Genomic DNA, 19,981 nt, shown 5'->3' on the forward strand with positions numbered 1-19,981 from the left:
GTGCTGTTCTTTTGCTCAATTTTCCCCAATAATGCTGCTTACTATGTCTCAATCTAGCAATGTACTTAAGAATATGCTTAATTTGAAGGTGAAACAAGTGTGATTACTCACATGCTTAAGTGGTTTGTTGGACCTGGGCCACTCAAAGCACCATCACTCCACCTCATTAACTGGGCATCTGGAAATAGCTAGACTTTTAGGTTATTTTGCTCTTGAAAGGACATGGCTTGTCTTTTTCTTCCAGATTCCCAAACCTGGTAATTGCCATGTTGGCTTTTTTACCTACTATCTAAAGCGTATACGGTGTTGAGGGTTTTATGCTTGCTTAGTCTGTTGGCTAAATTAATTAATTTGTTTTCATTACATTTTTTGCAGTGTGATGACCAAAATAACCAAGTGTTACTTTCTTTACACAGAAGTTGTACGAACAAGACTACGTGAAGAGGGAACAAAATACAGAGCTTTCTTCCAGACGCTATCTTTGCTTGTGCGAGAAGAAGGGTATGGATCCCTCTACCGTGGTCTAACTACACATCTGATCAGACAGATTCCAAACACAGCTATAATGATGTCAACTTATGAAGTGGTAGTCTACTTACTGAATGGATAGCCTTGTAACTTTGCTATCTCTAGGAAGGTGGAAGACCAAAAGATTGCAGTGGACCACCAAATATCAGTGCCAATGTGGTGGGCAGAAGAAAATTATCTATCAGGAACAGGCAGCTATGGACGAAATAGAAGATTGATTATAGGCAACCATGAGCAATTTGCTGCCTTATTGTATGGTTCTTTTGTGACCATGTGACGAAGGAGCTGCCCCCAGGGGAATGCCTTTAAACACATCTTACTTCAAAATTGCTATTTTCTCGCTGTGTGTTAATTTACGTGATGCAAAACCATGAGCTTCAGTGATTTGGAGGGAGGGGGTTATATATTGTATTCTATTGCAAGGATAGCCTTGTTCCACTCATAATGTTTGGTCTTCAATACATTTTGTTTCAATATACAATAACCTCTTAGGGTGAGGAGGATGAAAGCATAGATTCATAACTTTGTATGTCTGAAACTTGTATTCAACTCCATCTGAAGTCTCAAATGATGAGATTGAGGTAGTAGTTGCAGCATGCAACTTCCGTGTTACTATCTCAAGGAATGTAGCACAGGGACCTAAAATAGAATGTATTTCAATCTCACCTTTTGTAGCGACAATACAGTTCAAAGTTGTGTGAGAAGCTCTCATTGCTTAACTTTGCGGGATACCGGTCTCTTAGCAGAACTGGAAATCCAAGCATTCCCATACTGAGTCCTCTTGCATTCATTATCATAGATCTCTGCTCCCTTTTAGAATTTAAGGAAGACCATAAGATGTACTGTTAAAACAGATCATGGAGTCTTCTCACCGATCTGTAATGTGACCCACACTACTAAAACTAGAATTGCAGAACAGTCTTTAAGGAGTCTTAATGAAGTGTTAAATTCTAACAAGTGAACCTGCTGTACATGATGCAGGATATATAATGTTCAGTCAAACATAGCTTTATGCAAGCTAGTGACTAGAGTACCAACACTTCTCCTGGATTAAAGGAGGGCACATACTTCACTATCTGTAAAGCTATAGGAAAGCACATAGATAAATTCCTGTGTAGTAACAAGTTGGGAGTTGCTATAGATCATTTTCAGGGAAATCCCAGCCACTTGCAGAATGATGGAGAAGATGGTAATTGAGAATATTTTGTTTTTACATTCCCCTTAAAAGTTGCCGTTTCCCTTGTTTTTCAACCTAAAGCTGAGTGCAGAACTGCAGATAACCATATAACTCTGCCCTTCCAGTTATCTGAATATTCAGGCATTGATTTTTAATTGATGTTTTGTAATACTAGTTACAGAATAATGCATTATCTTTGACAGCATATCTTAGCTAGTTCGGTTACTTGTTCTGCCATAACTTACCAAGTTTTCCAGATCCAGAGTATGAGAAATAAGTTTCACGCTCTGCGTAGCTTTTCAAACTCACACGTAGACCTTGAATACTTCCAAGATTAAATCTGCTCCCCTTTGGATGAGATGTTCACAGTGATTTTCGTGACAGTAGCTTTCTATCTATAAATGCCACTACACTGGTATAACAAAGCAGTGCAATTAACTCCTCCAGTGTGGTACTTCAGTATACATTAAACTGTGTGTTTGCATGCAATGGCTCTATCTTGCAAATGACTCCTTATGCACTTTGTGGCCTTTTTTGACTTATGATTTTTCTCCCGTTTAAGATTTTAAATAGTGGTCATGTGCAGTTAGAAACAGTGTTCAGCGCGCACAGATTTTTTTGAAGCTAAGTGTATGGTTTGATTTCCAAACACCTGTGCAGAAAAAGACATTGTTTGCAGTAAATCACTAGGATCGATGTTCAGATAGTTTTGGAGACTTTTATGTATAAAAGTTTGATGCATACTGAACAACCAGTTTGTCTTGTTTTATTTTCCTTTGAGCATTGTAGTGTCCATCATACTATGGCAGAAATCATTTAATATACACTTGCAAGCCTTGGTGTTAGTAATACTCCCTAATAACTGCCTCCCCTTTTAAGGGCCACCGTAGAGCACAGAGCACCACTGCTATGTCCGTTCAGTAGGGGCTTGGCTTCATTGATGTGCTTTCCGTAGAAACAGTATTCTTACCTGTTTTTTAATACTAGAAGTGTTCTCAGTATAGCCTGTGTTGCGCATATTTAGACTAACCATGGCAATCTTTGTATTCTGATTAGTACAAGGAGATTATTTAAAAAGAAAAAACAAAACAAAACCTCAGTTAAGAGGTTTTCCCAGTGACCTCTCTATGGGAAATCTGCTAATGTTGTATTACTCACAACTAGCCTTCCTGCTTCCAAACATTAGTGGCCAGACTCCTCAGATCTTGCTGCTGACACCAGCATTTAACAGCAAAAGTTTAAGCGCAGTAACATGAAAGCCAAAAGTGATTATAAAGTAAAAACTGTTACAATAGCTAATTATGGGGAATGAGTTGCATTAAAAACATATTTCTCTTCAGGAGATATCCAGGCAATTCAGCTATAGCTGAATTTTAGATTTAGCAAGCGCACAGGCCCAAATTCATCCCTGGAGTTAATGGATATAATTCCCACAGTTTCATTGGGAATTGTACCTGCGTATTCCAGGGATAAATTTGGCCGACTAGATCCGGTCTGTTTCAGTGCACATGCATCTGTTACCCTACGAGGTTGTGTGTACGTGCATGCCTCGCAGGGAGAAGCAGTGAATCTTGCTTCCAAAGGCGAGATATCTCAGTAGAAAGTTCTATCTTTTTGTGCTTTACACTCCTTGTTATCAGCTGAAGAGAGACAATCAACCTATTGTTCCAATTCTTCATGGAGTTTTAATCCTTCAAAGACAAAACCTTTTAAATTTCTTCAGGGGTGAACCTTTACTGTAACAAAGAAACAAACCAAATTGTGTGTGTGTGGTTTTGTTTATAAAGCTACCACAATGTACAAAGATACCTCTGAATTATTTCCCAAAGATATTGAAATTCTTTACATAGTTTTCTTGGTATCTATTTTGAAAACATACAGAGACAAACAGATGCAACATTCACTTATACCATTTATTAAGAAGTTGAAAGAGGAGTGTACTTTGATGTTGTTTTGGGTCGTCATCTCTTACTTGATTCTTTTAATGTAGTTTACATTAAGTTATACCACCATGATTTTCTGTCTAACAAAGGTTAAATCTCAGTTTTCTGGAAGGGGTAACATTTGAGAATGACTTTACTATCCATCTAATTTACATATAAACCAACATCCATTCTTATTTAAATATGATACATTTTATTTGACTTAACACCTGGTTAAGAGTCAAGAATCGTTGTATAATCCTGCAGATGTCCACGTTAGCCAGAAGGTGGCACTATAGTGTGATATGCTCACAGCAGAAATGGCTCCGTGTTCCACTTAAACTTGTATCTGGTCTTAAACAATTCTCAGTCTTTCTACAGTATACTGTATAACAAGAATATTTATAAAATAATGGCTTATCACTGTAAATTTTTGTGGCTGGAGCTTGGAAAGCCGTGACAGAAAGTCTGCAGTGGATAGGTCTGTATTTCATATCCCTCTTAATCAATATCCTGGATTTAGAAATCCTGATGTTCAATGTGAAATGTTACAAAGCAAGGTGAGTTTTGGTGTACCAAATGGAAACTTCTTCCTAACCGTAAACTGACTGCAAGATCTATGTTTATTTTTTCCCAATCTTTGATTTGTTAGCATACATTGTTCTTTCTGGGATCACATTAGTGATTTTATGATGGGTTTTTATTTTTCTTTATAGTGAATGACTGACTGAAACATCAGCCTATCCATAGGTCTATTGACATTGTACCTATATAATTCTCTGATTTACATGAGACACTCCACATATTTACTCTGTTCAAAGACGTTCAAGAATGACAGTTTGTGCTTTATTGCTGTTTTTATTTTTGCCTCCTGATAGTCACATTTGAAACATTGCTTAGATTGTAGCATTTTAAAAAAATTACTTGCAGAGAATTCAGATTGAAGACACTTTAAAAAATGTTGCTTCCCAAGTGTTTTTTATTCTAGAAACAAGCAAAACACTGAAGTGTGCTAGTTAAATGTATGACTTTCCAGTTTTTTGTAATACAGTTCTCTCTCTGTAAAAACTGAAGTCATGTAAGTTTTCAATTGTTCTGTTTGAGAGTCTGCAGACCCTGCATATGTGAACTTAATTATGCCGTAAGAGTTGTAGCTAAACACTCACAAATGAGCATCTGAGAATCCTTTAACGTTCATGTGAGGTTTGCTGCTATTCTTGCATACATTGTAGTTGGCTGTAAACTATGTGCATTTACTCTGTATTTATATTATATAGCTAACTTTTTTTTGTTGGGATTATTTCAAACTTAAAAAAATAAAATGATGTGCTTATATTCAAAGATGGCTGGCTGTGGTGTTGGACCAAGATTTAAAATAAATAAATACAAATCTGAGACTTGATACCTAGCTGAAGAGCTCAGGTTAAAAATAAGAGACTAGCTGGGAAATCCCCACAAATCCTTTCATCATGTGTCAGTATAAATATAGCTGAAAGCTACAATGCATTTAAATTGTGATCTCTCTCTGAAAATGTCTGGGTTCTTCCTAGTTACTGCTAAGTGGAGCTTTTGGATGAGATTTAGGTAAGACCCCAGCTCTTATCTAATCTATATGGACATTTAAAGTTCTTTATAGCACTTTTTGAAGAGCAAGCATTTGACCTGGAATCCTTGATCAACATTTCCTCGTCCTCCACTGTTATGCAGCATATTGGCTATCCATTTAGACAGTTTTCCATATCACACATGACTGCAATTCCCTGGTGCAATGTGTGCCATCTATAGTATATAGATTCTGGGGGATATTATGTACTACAGGAGCGTGCTCTAGCAATATAAGCTGTTATATCATTTATCTAGTAGATAGCTTATGCACAGCAATGCTACAATACAACCGTCTACTAAAAAGCCTAGAACTAATAGAAATGTAAAGTGCATAATTTACTTGTTACATAAAATATTTTCAACCTGAGTCTGTAACTTGACTCCTGCAGCAAGTGTATAGTTACAAAATCTGATGGTGCAAATCTGTCTCTTGCTTAGTCCATCACATTAACCCAGCACAACGTACTCAGTGCCGGGTTGTGTCCAGATGCTTCCTAGCGGCACAGGATAGGAAGGGTCACCCATTATGAAGCACAATAACTGCTCCCTATACATGATCCTTGGAGTACTAGACAGCCCAAAAGAGGCAAAGAAGATCGTGCGGGTTTTGCTCTTTACCCGTCCCTATGCTCCAGCCAGCTCTGTCAGAGAGTATGTTATAGTATTCCAATATGTTATACTCCCTGAAGAGTTGTAGAAGTGAGTGTACTTCCTCCTCAGAATTCATTCTGGGGCTTTTCACCACTGCCAATGTGGAGTGATGCTTAATTGGCTTGATTGAGCCTTTTAACACCCCCCTACTCCATGTAAACCAAAAACTTGTAATAAGGCTGACAGCACATTTAAAATAAACTGTGTTCGATGGTATATTAGTGTTTATTGGTAACAGGGCTCTATATTGCCCTATGCTATGCTATTCAGAAGAGGAAGGGGTTTAATGGAAATGAGTGACAACATGCAAAAGGGAAGGGGAAGCAGGGGCTTTGTGGCATAATCTGCTTTCCCCAGCCTCTCATTTCTGGGAAGGTCCCTTCACAGGTACGTCTTGGCCTCAAGGCTTCATCCCTTTCCCTGCAGCAAATGATACAATTCAGATACTGGAGTGGCAGGAAGGGTTGTTGAAGAGGGAATGGTGTAACAAAGAACACAGTTGTTATCAGCACTGTCCCAACATTGATCACTGCTGGTTGAGAGTATGTAGCCCATCTGTAGTATCACGTGTAACTATGCCAAAGCCTATTGTCAGGGAGGCTAGGTACAAATACATGAAGGGCTCTATAGATTTCAAGTAAAGGAAAGTAATGGGCTCCAAAGTCGTCTGCACCTGGTCAAAATAACAGCCAGCTTATCCAAATACTCTCAAAGAGCTAATATGTCCCATTGTGTTAGGAACCTCCTAAGTCCCATCCTGAAATGTGACTCAGGTGCTTAGGAATGACAATTGCACTGAAAGGCCATATGCATGGTGGCTGTTCAGGCACTGGACAAATCATTCCTGTTTATCTCTTTGAGTTTGCCTTGAAGACTTGCATTTCATTTTGAATACTTCCTTCTTGCCCTCTGTCAGGAACTGCCAGATCTCTGCACAATCCAAGTGCTTTTTTATGCCCTGATCTTCCCTGGAGTGGTCACACAAAGCATTAGCCCCAGTACATCTTCGTGGCAGGAGAGCAGCAGAATAGTGACTGCACAAATGCGGATTAGGTTTTGTTAAAAGGTAGCTAAATGGACTGAATTAGTGTTAATGCCTGTAGGGAATTCTGCAAGGAAATCTCAGTCAAGAGCTACCTGGACTAGAAGTCCCATCCACTAGTGTTGTCATGCCCTCACACCTTAATTTTAACCAGCTCTTGAGGATATGGCAGACTCCTCCTACAACTGCCACAATTTTGAGGGCAGTTTGAAAAAAACAAAAACAAAAAACATGCCCCTGGAGGACTGAGAACTTGGTGGTCTTGGGGGCCAGAACAAAGATCAGCCAAATACACAACAGTGCATCCTAGAACTTGCACATGGATGACTTTTTATTATTATTATTATTATTATTTGTTTTTATGGCAGGGAGGGGTGGCCTGCCAGGCCTTATTGTGCAAATAACAGTTCAATATGGAAATTCTGTATCAGTCCAAACTCTTTTCAAAGCAAGGCCAAGAAACAAAGAGAGGGTGTACAGGTAACTTCACTGCATGCATGTACACTAATGATATAACAGCCACTGGACAAAGTCTGAGCAGGTATTCAGTGTGCTCCTATTAAAACCTAAACAGAGGTTAGTGTTAATACGAACTCAAGTATATATCATAAAATAATACACTTTTGACCTAGATAGGTGTAAACATCTCTCTTTTGAATATCTTATGTCTCTCTTACAGGTATGAATTAAATTCATATATCACTTTCACAAATGAAAGTTCCTGAATTTGGTACCCTGATTTTTTTTATCAGTTATATTTTGCTAAAAGATTGCGTTTTCTGCTGTCAGTGAGGGCTGTATGCTTGGTGCAGATAGCAGGAGATCATTCATTTTAATAAACCACTTTTAAATGTCAACATTTTTCCCCTCTTCAGCTGATCTTTTATGTACTATTGCCAGAAAGCTTAATTTGTGCTGACTCAGACCATCATTGTCCTTAAACATGTTTTCTGTCGATGGAGAGTGGTTACATCACAAGAGGACCGAACTATTTCATAGATTTAGTTGAGACTTCAATATCAGAGGGGCAGAAAGTGGTTCAAAGTGAACTGATAAGATGAGAGCATTAGGGATGCAGGTATAGAGGAGAGATTCAGTGGTGAAGTCTGGCACTTCAGAAAAATAAAAAAACAGCATTGAAGCTGTACAAAATGTTCAGATGTGACCAAACAGCAACACCTATCACATGGATAGGAGTTTATTTTCAGCTGGTCTTTTTCATAGTGACCTAATGGAACTTCTCCATTGAACAAGGATGCAGGATATATTGAAGCAGGATTCATGATCTTTATCTTGAAAACTGAATCTTTAGCTTGAAAGGTCATCTTCATTTTAATATTTTACAATCTCTGCTACAGCAGGAAAACCTAAAAGGGAAATTGATTAACCTGAGTAGCTGAGCAAAAGTAAAACAGACTAGTGTATTGTGCTTTTCCTAAAAGAAAAAAAATGCAAAATATAAAACAATAGAGAATAGAAGTAAATTAGATTTTTATAAATATGTGATCTAAGGTCATATTAGCATTAGTAAGGACATTTAAAATAATATGGGGTCAAATAATTCTGTGTTTTAGTCCCACATAGGAGAGTTGAAAACTCTGAATGAGTATTCAAAGAGTTTTCTCCTTATTGATTCATCACAAGTTTTGCCACAGATTGGACTGCACTAGCAGTTTAGCCCAAAGAACTATGGATCCTTCATGGCCTGCATATTTCATGGGAGATTCTCATGAGATCCTGCACCATAGTGCCTTTTGAGAAACAAGGCTCCTGTACAAACCATGCTACCTGAAAGTCCCTCTCTAGTCACTTCCCCTGGTTTCTCCCCAGTGTAATAATCATACAGAAAAAAACCATAAGACGTGAGTGCTGTGATCTGATCATTTGTTTGGGAAATCCCACAGTGCTATTGTCAAGAACATGCTACGGAGATTGGTCCCCTCTCCCTGTCTGTGAGGGGCTTTGGTGGAGAAGTCATGGATTCACGAGGTCATGACATTCCCTCTTTTCATGTGACTATCCCTTCCCATGCTCCTCCATGTAAATCCACAAGCCCACCCCTCTTCCTATAGACACAGCCCATGTTTTCTGAACCTGAAAACTTCTCTTTAACACAGCCTGGCAAAATTCTACTCATCTACAAGCAGTAATCTTTATTGACATGCAAGTAAAACATAATTATTTTTTCTTTATGATCATCATCATATGTTAAGGGCAGTCAAGTAGATTTTTTTTTTCCACGGCTGGTAAATTTTTATGACAATTGTGCTCAACTACTTCCACAGTTATTAAAGTTAAACCAGCTGATATGTCATTCCCTGGCATGTTTCTTTCTTCCCAACTCCAGAAATAATAAGTATCAATAAAAGACTGTAGGTGCCCCCCCACACACACAAACCCTCTCTCTCTCTCCCACTAGTAACACTAGCACACCCTCACAGTGATTACATAATTCACAAATTACTTGAGACTTTCAGTCTCATTGATACTGGATATGTTTAAAGGCTTGGGAATGTAGTTTAAATTACTGATTAACAAAAATGATCCATTATCACTCACTCATTTCCCTAAGAGAGCAGTTGAAGGCAAATGGTGAAAGATGACTGTGCAGTTTTGCTTGTAGTGTTGTATAATACTATTCACTAATTCAGCAAACCAATGAACAAAGATTTGAAGTGCTTTTCTTGCCATGAAAAAAGAAAACTAGAATCAGTAGAAAAATATTGACCATTTGTTATGAGAGAGAAGAATAACTACCGAAGCCTCAGCTATTGTAACTGAGAAACCCACTGCCGAATCCTTCTAGCTCAGCTGCAGGTGGAATAGTAGTCAGTCTCACCTCAGTCCCTGGAAAAATCATGGAGCAGGTCCTCAAGGAATCAATTCTGAAGCACTTAGAGGAGAGGAAAGTGATCAGGAACCGTCAGCATGGATTCACCAAGGGCAAGTCATGCCTGACTAACCTAATTGCCTTCTATGACTAGACAACTGGCTCTGTGGATGAGGGGAAAGCAGTAGACATGTTATTCCTTGACTCTAGCAAAGCCTTTGATATGGTCTCCCACAGTATTCTTGTCAGCAAGTTAAGGAAGTTTGGGCTGGATGAATGGACTATAAGGTGGATAGAAAGCTGGCTAGATCATCGGGCTCAACAGGTAGTGATCAATGGCTCCATGGTGCCCCAAGGGTCGGTCCTGTGCCCTGTTGCCAAGAATGATTGATCACTCTCCTGCCATCTATTGATGAACTGGAGGAAAACACCTTCTGAACAGATCTTATTTACATGGACAAATCTACTTCCCCAAGGTAATCAACTTTGGCTGTTTAGGGTTAAAATTCATTTAAGTCTTGAATGCAGCAGTAATTAAATGTCCTTATCCTTACTATATGACCAAAGGGAAGCAGAGCTCTACTTCATATGGCCTAACTGAAGAGTCACCATAGCTGATACCTCATTTGCTACCCATAGGGTAGAGAGCCAATGCCAAGTGAAAGATAATGAGGAAACAGATGTTTCTGTCTAGTGGTGAGGATTTTGTGTAAGGGTCCAAGTGCTATGTGATCTTCTACCTCCAATGAAATATACTCAACTAGAGTGTCCTTGTTTTTTCCCAGTGACCACTACTGCTAAAAATCACTGTTAAATTGGACTAGGGGCTGAGCTTTAAAGTGAGTGTGGAGAAAGAGAAAGCAGTAGCAGTGAAGTTCTCCACCACCACCCTGCCAGTGAAATCATCAGAACTGAAGTCACTAAAAACTAGGCTGGGGGGAACCTCAGAACGTGGCAGCACAGCTACTGGCAGGATGGTGACAGACACAACAGCAAAGGCACCCCCTACCTAGTAAATCCTACAGCTGTGATTACTAATAGCTGGGCTAATGGTGGTTGTGATGCTGCGGGACTGGGCTAGATTAAGCTGCACAAAGCATCCAGCAGAGCACCAGTGAGAAGCAACTGTGGTGAAAGGCAGCAAAGCAGTGACAGAGGTAACAGAGACAAGAGGCAGCAGCAGTGGAGGTATTTGTTCTCCTTCTTTACCCAAGGGGGTGGAGTTGAACCTGCCTGAATGCACTCCTGGATGCTGGGACTTTGTTCACCTCAGACTACAAACTGTAAGTGGGAGGCTGCAAAGGGAAAGTGGGAGGGGCATGTGTAACCATGCCTTTGTGGGTCACAACCAGGACCAGCTCTAGGCACCAGCAAAACAAGCAGGTACTTGGGGTGGCACACTTGCAGGGGGTGGCATTTGGGCCATTTTTTTTTAACTCACTTCCTCACCTCTCACAACCCTGTAGAAGCAGAGCTACGGAGCAGCTGGGGATCCAGAATGGGATCTGAGAACCCATGGGACCCTGGGAGCTGTAGTTCTTTGCCTAGCTCCCTGTCTATTGAGCCAGCCCTGGAGCAGGGAAAGAACTACATTTCCCAGCAATCCCTTGGCAGCTATCAACAGGAAAGGGAGGGGTAGAGAGTGAGGTAGCTGAGCCATGCTTCAGCTTGCTGTGAGTCAAAAGGGATGGTGCTATGAATGGGGAATAAGTATGCTCAAGGAGTGGAAGACTTTGGCCCAAATATCCCCTTCAGAAGACTTCCCCAGACTGGATTAGGGATACTGGTGTGACCTCACCTTGCAGCCCCCAAAGAAGGGATTGGGTGGACTGAATGGGCAGTGCCCCTCTCTATCTGAAGCCTAGCAAGGGAGGTATGTGAATCCCACTAGATTTTAAAATGAAAAGTAAGGGAAGGGAGGCTCTACTAGAGGACCTTGGCAGCTTTAGATATAGTACCAGGCACATAGGAGGATTTCCATTTCTGAGTCATGGAAGCAGAAATTGACTTTTCCTTTCCAGATATAGCTAATATTTAGAAAGGGAATCTAGCACCTGCCTTCCAGATTTGAACATGTCAAAATTCAGGAGTGTTGAAGCTCAATTCAGGCAGCTGTTATTAATTTCTCCCAAATCAAATATACTGATCCACTATAACTTGCTGTAGAAAAAGTAGGACAAAATTGAGCAAGAAATGCTTCCCAGTGGTTTTTAGGACTGGAATTGATATTTTCAACAGCCGTTACCCTTTTTTTAAAAAAAGTTTTATTTGTTTATAAGGAAGACAATGATATTGCATTGGCAAATTCCCCATAGAAAGAAAGAGTGGAACAAAAGAATAATAAAGGCACTTCAACTTTTCCTCATTTATGGAGGACGGTCTTATAATATGCATCCAGATATCCTCCAGTCACACAAGGCGAAAATTCTTCCACTTTACTGCAGTTCTGTAACCGTAAAGGAACCAATCCTGTCTGTGTTCTGTGCACATCTAAAATTCCTGCTAAATGACCTACTCTGGAAGTGAGTTACCAGCGACCCAGGGCTGGGACAGCAGGAGGGTGCAAGTTGGGGGGAGAGCCCAGGGCTGGGGTGGCAGGGGAGTGGGGGAAGGGCACTGATAGGGGGGAAAGGGAGGAGCCCAGCGCTGGGGCAGGAGGGTGCATGTGTGGAGGGAGAACCCAGGGCTGGAGCAGCAGGGGAGTGGGTGGGGGCAGCCCAAGGCTGGGGTGAGGGGGGCAGCCAATTTTTTTTTTGTTTGGGGCAGCAAAAAACCTGGAACCGGCCCTGGTCACAACTGAGAATATCAAATTCAGGACAAACTGCTGAGAAATAGGGTAGAGACACCCCAAACTGATGATTATCCTTCCATAAGATATATCAAACCAGCAACAGAAGAAAGCTTCTGTTTCACCACACTGGCTAACAAGAAGTCATAAAAGAAGTTTGTATCACTGCCCAAAACACTGGATTTAAAAACGAGTGGTTCTTTAAAAACCAATCTCTTCAAATAAAAGGTTCTTCTAATCCCAAAGGACCAGCCACACACCCACGTCAATATATAACTTAGATCTTACCCAAAAATCCCGCTGATGCCAATCCTTTAGTATCTAAAATCTAAAGGTTTAATCCTAAAAAGAAAGAAAACTGAGTTGGTTAAAGGAATCAAATACATACAGTAATTGCAAAGTGCTTGGTGCAGGCTTGTAGCAGTGATGGAATAAACTGCTGTCTTGATAAGTCTCTAGTTGATTCCAAATAATTGGAAGGTCCTGAGTCCTTTGGTTAGAATGTTCCCGTTAGTATAAGTCCAGAGGTTTGAGCAGGAAAGAGGCAAAACGGAGGTGTTTCCAGGGCCTTTTATAGCTTCTGACATGTGGAGGGAAAACCATTGTTTGAAAGAAAGCTCTCAGCACAGCTAGTGGAAAATCACAGGTGACAAGATGGGGTTTGGTATCACATGGGCAAGTTGCATGTCCATGCATATTTTTGCTTAGACACAACAGGAAAGTCCATTATCTGTAGATAGGCATCTCCCATGGTTCATTGTGAGTTGTATCCTTTTGATGGGCTACTCCATTTGAATAGTTCTTCCAAGATGTGCTGGCTAACTACCTTGTGAGAATTACCCAGGAGCAAACATTTGAAATCCAGGTATACAGCCAATATTCATAACTTCAGATAAAAAAATGATACATACATCCAGATAGCATAATCATAACCAGCAAATTATAACCTCTTCATAGACATCTTACATGCCGCAGTTTGTACAAGATTTGTTGCAAATACATACAATGGTTGCAACAGTGATCTATATGATCAAATTTTAATCAGATAACATCACAGCATGTTAAAAGGACATTTGTTCACTGGACTTTCATACTAAGGTAGAAAATAGAGGCAAAGGACCTAGTGCCCAAAATACTATAGGGTGGGTATTTTACTTATTATTTGCATACTTTTGAATCATTGTAGCTGAGTTGTCCCAATTAATGCTGTGTTCCCTCTCCCCTTGACTCAGCACTTGTGAGTGAGGAAAGTATCATCTCAGTGGCACACAGGAGATTATTTAGTTTTTCCCAGATTTCTGGATGAGGGCTCAAGCTGGTTTTGTAATTTTAAGAGGAACTCCTCAAGGTAGTCAATTCTTTTTTGTCAAGGTCAAATTTCTTGATCAAGGCCTAGTCAAGGTATAGAGTCCAGAGAACAGAATAAAATAACTCTACAATAATAATAATAATAATAATAAATAAATCAAAAGATTTCAGGGTCGGTTCAAATGCATGTCACAGCCCAGATTTGGCCCAGGAGCTGCCTATTGACTACCCCTACCCTAGATATTGACCATGTTACTGCCAACACCTCCTGGCAGAGAGGTCACAAATGGATAAAACCAACGTGCCACTGCTTCATTTTCTTTTCACACAGTAATTACAATAGTAACAGTCTGCTCTGAGGCTTTGCAAATGAGATGTTCCCTGTAATGCAAAAATATGAAGGCTAGGATTTTTAAAAATGAATGTTTAAGGTTAGACTTCTAAAACCTGATTTTCCAAAGTGCCAGGTAATGAACACTTCCCATTGACCTCTGCCTGTTTACCCATATAATTTGTATGCATACCATTGGGTATGTACAAGGCCAGCTCCAGGCACCAGCCCAGCAAGCAGGTGCTTGGGGCGGCCAACAGTGAGGGGGTGGCACGTCCGGGTCTTCAGTGGCAATTTGGCGGCGGGTCCCTCGGTCCCTCTCGGAGTGAAGAACCAGCTGCTGAATAGCTGCCGAAGACTGAAGCAGCGGCGGTAGAGCTGCAGATCACGATCGGGGCTTTTTTTTTTTTTTTTCATGCTTAGGGCTGCAAAAACCCTGGAGCCAACCCTGGGTATATACTGGTTCATTAGACTTGGATACTTTAGGGAAGGTGTGGCAACTGTTAAATTGTTACAAGACTATAAAAAAGAGTTCCAGCATATTTAAATTCATTTGCAACTGATAACAAGTACTACCACCATACAAATGCAATCTGAAATTCTGTAAAATGTACAGTTTGTGGGAGATGGGTGTCGTTAGTTAATATATTCCAACCTAGAGCGATCCAGAGGAAGACAAATTCATTTCATGGAAACTTTTGAGTTTCAAAACTTTTTTTTCTTAATTCAGAGGAAAATTGTCCACCCCAGATTACTCTGAATAAGGCAGAACGGGGACTGGGACGTGAGTGTCTAACATTCCAGGCTAGTACCCTAACCATCAGGATAAAAGGTGTGTCTCTCTTGCTCATCTCCTCTCCAATTAAAATTTTGTCAAATCTGATACATCTCTGAACATTTCAGTTCCAACAAAATTTCATTTAACCAAAAATATTCTGACCCACTGTCATCCAAACCCAGACTGATTGCAGTTAATGTTAGCCTTGGAAAACACAAGTAACAGTTAAACGCCAAGATTTAGAGCAAAGCATTAGTCATGCTAAGTGTGCCCTAAGGTAGCAGTCATTTTGAACAAAAGGTCAAGGCAGTGACACCACGGCCCTATCATCATACACAAGCTTTCCAGAGGCAAGTGTGAAGTCGTTACTACTTATCTGGGCATGTTTATTTTTGTGAGTAACAGAGGCAGCAAAGGAATTGCCATTTAGAACTCCTTTATAGTGAACAAAGAAGGGACCAGACTCCTCATACTATTCTGAGTCATATGTTGTGGAAGGTGGATAGTGAAGCCAAACTGGAACCCAAAAGCTAGGCGGGATATCTTCACTTTCTCTGGTTAAAATATTAACTGAGAAAAATTTGTCTGATAAATGTTTGGAATTTTACTTTAAATAAATTATTTGGAGACATAAATTGTTTATTTTATTTGCCCAGCTCTACAGATGGTCAGATAGTATTCTGTGAATAATTAAAACCTAAAATTTATTCACAAACCTTTCCTACCACCCCTCATTGTTTACCCAACTGTAATTTACTTGTAGGCCAAGCAACTGTCTTTAATCTCATCAGACTGGGTGGGGGAGCTGGGATTTTCCTCATTATTCTTTTAGTCATACCAAGATGTATGATGTTACTATCATCAGATAACACTGGGTTTGCAAGAAGGTAGTTTTGAATACCCACATCCCATTTTGTGAGGAAATTGAAAGTGGTTTGGTAGGGAGACAGAACTCAAGCCCAGCTAGACCCAGAGCTGTAGAAATTTGAACCACTCATTAATAATGGTGATCATCGTCTCCAGGGAAACCAGTAAGGTAGCAATAACCATTTCCTTTTCAAAATCCTGAGTGGGCAATGCAGCATGGGTATTTCCTTTCCACTGAACACTACTTCTCTGTTGGCATACTGAGGAGGCTCTTGTCTGTCTTCTACAAAAGCTTTCTGAGGTAGTCAGCCAGGTTGCACTCAGTCAAGCTGAAATAAAGTGTGGGAGGGCACACACCTCATAAACAGGTGCTAAGTAAGTTATCTCATCATCTGTGTCCTGCATATAGAGGCCCAGGGGGATGTTATTACCTGGATATCCCCTTACACCACTCCCAGACTACTGAAGGTCTGAGACATGATTGGGATTATATTTGCCCAGTTGGTAAGGGTTGAGGGGTGACACAGAGCTTCTGCCTATCTTCTCAATGTCTCCCAACTGAAGATGACATCATATTGTGTTATGTACCAGAAGGCCATATTACCCGCCTCTTATGGAGCCTCACCCTTTTTGTAATTATCTCATCCTCACACATGGGTTCCTGGTACCATTGCACAGCAGAGGGAAAAGTAACATGGAGAGCATCCTTCTCAGTGAAACTGGCCTTGCACATACCAGAACGATTGTCAGTCCCCAACACCATGGGTTCTTCGTTATCCGTTTTGATTTAGCTGCACAAGGGGCTCACTTGAATGGCTTGGACAGTTGAGTAATCTCAGTCCCATCCCCAAATGAATATTTAAGGGTGAGAACCCACTCACCAACTTTCTCCTATTTCAGAGAAATCTGTAAGCCCATTGGATCATAGTTACCCTTAAAGCTAAGACATCTTGGTCCTCCATGTGTCCTTCTCCTTCTTTTTCCTTCTCCCTTCTCTAGCAAGCAAGGGAAGAGAGTCTAATAATGCTAGGGACACAGGCTTTTTGTTCACTATTTTCTCACATATATATATAATTTGGTAAGTCTAGGGATATGGCTGTTGGTGACATTCTGGAGATAAACACTGGCAGTACATCTGTTTCCCTGGGTCCCAGACTGCCAAGGATGACACCTGTTCTTAATTTACACTTGTGAGTAACCTCAGTGAGTTCAGTGGAACTTCTCTTCTCTGGGGCATAAATTGTTGTGGTATAAGGTCTCTTGTCTGTAGACTCTTCATGGTACAGGCTTTTGCTTTGTCTTCATATTGTCTGCAAAGTGTAGTAATCTTCTGGCCCTATAAGGCTATTTGATACTATTGATAATTAAACAATTCATTTCAAGAATTTCAGCCGTTGTCATGAGATTTATTTAATGGTACATTCTGGAGCCAAATAGTTCCTGGATCTGTACCCCAACTGTAAAGGTTTGATACAAATCCCAGTGTATGAAAATGGTGGATTTTTCAGACCGTGGTTGCCCCCACCCCGCCCTTTTGGTATTGAATCCAGGTGCTAGACTTTTGGATCCTAAAGAACTGTTGTTGTACAGATTTCATCTTCATTTAAGCTCTGGTTCTCTAACACAAGCTCTCTGGGTGAAAGATAAAGGATTTAAGAAAGGAACATTATACTAATCTAATTTTTTGAGTTTCCCATTAGTTTTTGTCCAGGAACTCAAACCAGCATTATTTAGCAAAAACTATGTATGAGCAAAAACTATGTAGAGCATTCTTGTAACTAAATAATGAGTCTGGTAGCTTTTGCTCACAAGGAATCCAATGCAGAATATCAGGCATGTCAGAGGTAAGGAATGAAGTATGTTGCACACAAGGAAAGACTACATGTTTTATGCTTCCCTGGCTCATGTCACTTTACTTGACATTAGAAAGTGAACCCTGAAATAAAGTTCAGATAAATATGAGGAATTTGTCACAGAACAATTACAATACGGGGTCCAAACAAAAATTATCTGCGAGGTTGATATCATTAAGGGATTCTGTTATTAGAGTACTTGAAATATGTTTCCTAATAATCCCTACTATGGCTATCTAAATGCAGTAGGAATGAAATAGGGTTAATCACAAAGGTTTATATTGTACTGGTCTGGGATTGTAGAGAGAAATTTTGTGATTGAAATACGGGAAAAATCATTCCATTTAGGTTGAAAGACAATGTAGTAAGCTCTCATTTCCTGCATGTTCTATGGAGTTGTATAGACAATATGTTGACCTTAGTCTCCTAAACCTTGACTTTACTATATGCATCTGCATTGTCAACTACATCTGCATTAGATAGCTATAGTATTTATCTGGATAAAGTACAAAAGACATCATCTAACACCACCTATCAGAATTTTGCTGAAGCTGCCCTTTCTCCTTCTTGATGATGGTTGTGATCTCATCGTGTGCCAGCCTTACACCACGATTTCCTGGAGATGATCTTTGAAGAATGATATGGTGATGCAGTGTCAGGACATCATGATGCAACATCTCTTTCCCATAGGACAAATGTGTGAGAAACCTGTTTTTTGAATGTTACAATTCTTAATGTCTGATTTGTACCCATTTATTCCTGTGTGTAGAGACTGTCCGGTTTGGCCAATGTACATGGCAAAGAGGCATTACTGGCACATGGTGGCATATATCATATTGGTAGATGTGCAGATGAATGAGCCCCTGATGGTGTGGCTGATGTGATAAGGTCCTATGATGGTGTCCCCTGAATAGATATGTGGACAGAGTTGGCACTGGGGTTTGTTGCAGGGATTGATTCCTGGGTTAGTGTTTCTGTTGTGTGGTGTGTAGTTGCTGGTGAGTATTTGCTTCAGGTTGTGGGGCTGTCTGTAAGTGAGGACTGGCCCATCTCCCAAGGTCTGTGAGAGTGAGGGATCATCCTTCAGGATAGGTTGTAGATCCTTGATGACGCACTGGAGAGGTTTTAATTGGGAGCTGTATGTGATGGCTAGTGGCGTTCTGTTACTTTCTTTGTTGGGCCTGTCCTGTAGTAGGACATTTGTAACATTTAAAAACCAGTAGGAGAGCACTTCAATCTCCCTGGACACTCAATAACAGACTTAAAAGTAGCCATTCTTCAACAAAAAAACTGCAAAAACAGACTTCAATGAGAAACTGCGGAACTGGAATTAATTTGCAAACTTGACACCATCAAATTAGGCCTGAATAAAGACTTGGACTGGCTGAGTCACTACAAAAAATAATTTTCCCTCTGTTGATACTCACACTTTCGTGTCAACTGTTGGGAATGGGCCACATCCACCCTAACTGACCCCCCACTTGGTAAGGCAATTCCCAATTTTTCATATGCTGTATATTTATACCTCCTTACTGTATTTTTCACTCCATGCATCTGATGAAGTGAGTTATACCTCACGAAAGCTTATGCCTAAACAAATTTTTTAGTCTCTAAGGTGCCACAAGGACTCCTCGTTGTTTTTACTGAAAAGACCTAGGTTGCCATTTGGTGACTGGCCTGGTTTTGTGCCAGTGGAGGATTGTTCCCTATTTTCCACCTTGAAATGGTTTGTCAAGTCAGATTTTAAACGTCACCATCACATTATAGAGTTTGATTGGAAAATTGCAACACTGTCTTTCTTCTTCTTTATAACAAAGTTTTTAGAATTGTTTCTCTATTATATGTAGTGAATTTTAACATATCTCCATGGAGGGAAAAATATTATACTGCAATGGGCCAGATGAGTCCCTGGTGTAAATCCACTGTGCTAGGCCAGCTACAAACATATGTCCCAAAGCGCTTCCAATGGTGGTACATGACATGAGGAGGAAACAAACAAATGGGGACAGGGTTAATATACAGGTTAGCCTTGTGCACAGTCTAATTTGCTTCCTATCTAGTCGTTATTGACTGGCACAGTGTAGAGATTAAATGTTGCAGAAGGGGGGCGGGCAATTGGATAGATGCCCTGTCTACATAAACAAATAATTATTTACCACCCCAAGTGGCAAGCCTAAAAAGCCATTAGCCAAGAAAGTTCCACATATTTCATATGGTTCCAGGACACATCATGCCTGTTAATAATTGTAGCCACAAAGGAGCACTAAATCAAATGGAAACAGATGCACTCAAGTGCATTAT

The 19,981-nt window shown here is 40.2% G+C and overlaps 1 protein-coding gene across 1 annotated transcript in view; it reads left to right on the top strand.

Moving 5' to 3' along the window:
- The window catches only part of SLC25A36 (solute carrier family 25 member 36), a 58,704-nt gene extending 53,736 nt beyond the window's left edge, over positions 1–4,968 (top strand). Inside the window, exon 8 of the mRNA XM_075068982.1 lies at positions 417–4,968. Within this exon, the coding sequence (XP_074925083.1) occupies positions 417–610 (194 nt within the window). The 3' untranslated portion in view covers positions 611–4,968. The remainder of the gene's footprint in view (positions 1–416) is intronic.
- Positions 4,969–19,981: the final 15,013 nt, after the last annotated feature.

The sequence above is a fragment of the Chelonoidis abingdonii genome, chromosome 8 (assembly GCF_003597395.2).
Source record: "Chelonoidis abingdonii isolate Lonesome George chromosome 8, CheloAbing_2.0, whole genome shotgun sequence".
NCBI lineage: Eukaryota > Metazoa > Chordata > Testudines > Testudinidae > Chelonoidis > Chelonoidis abingdonii.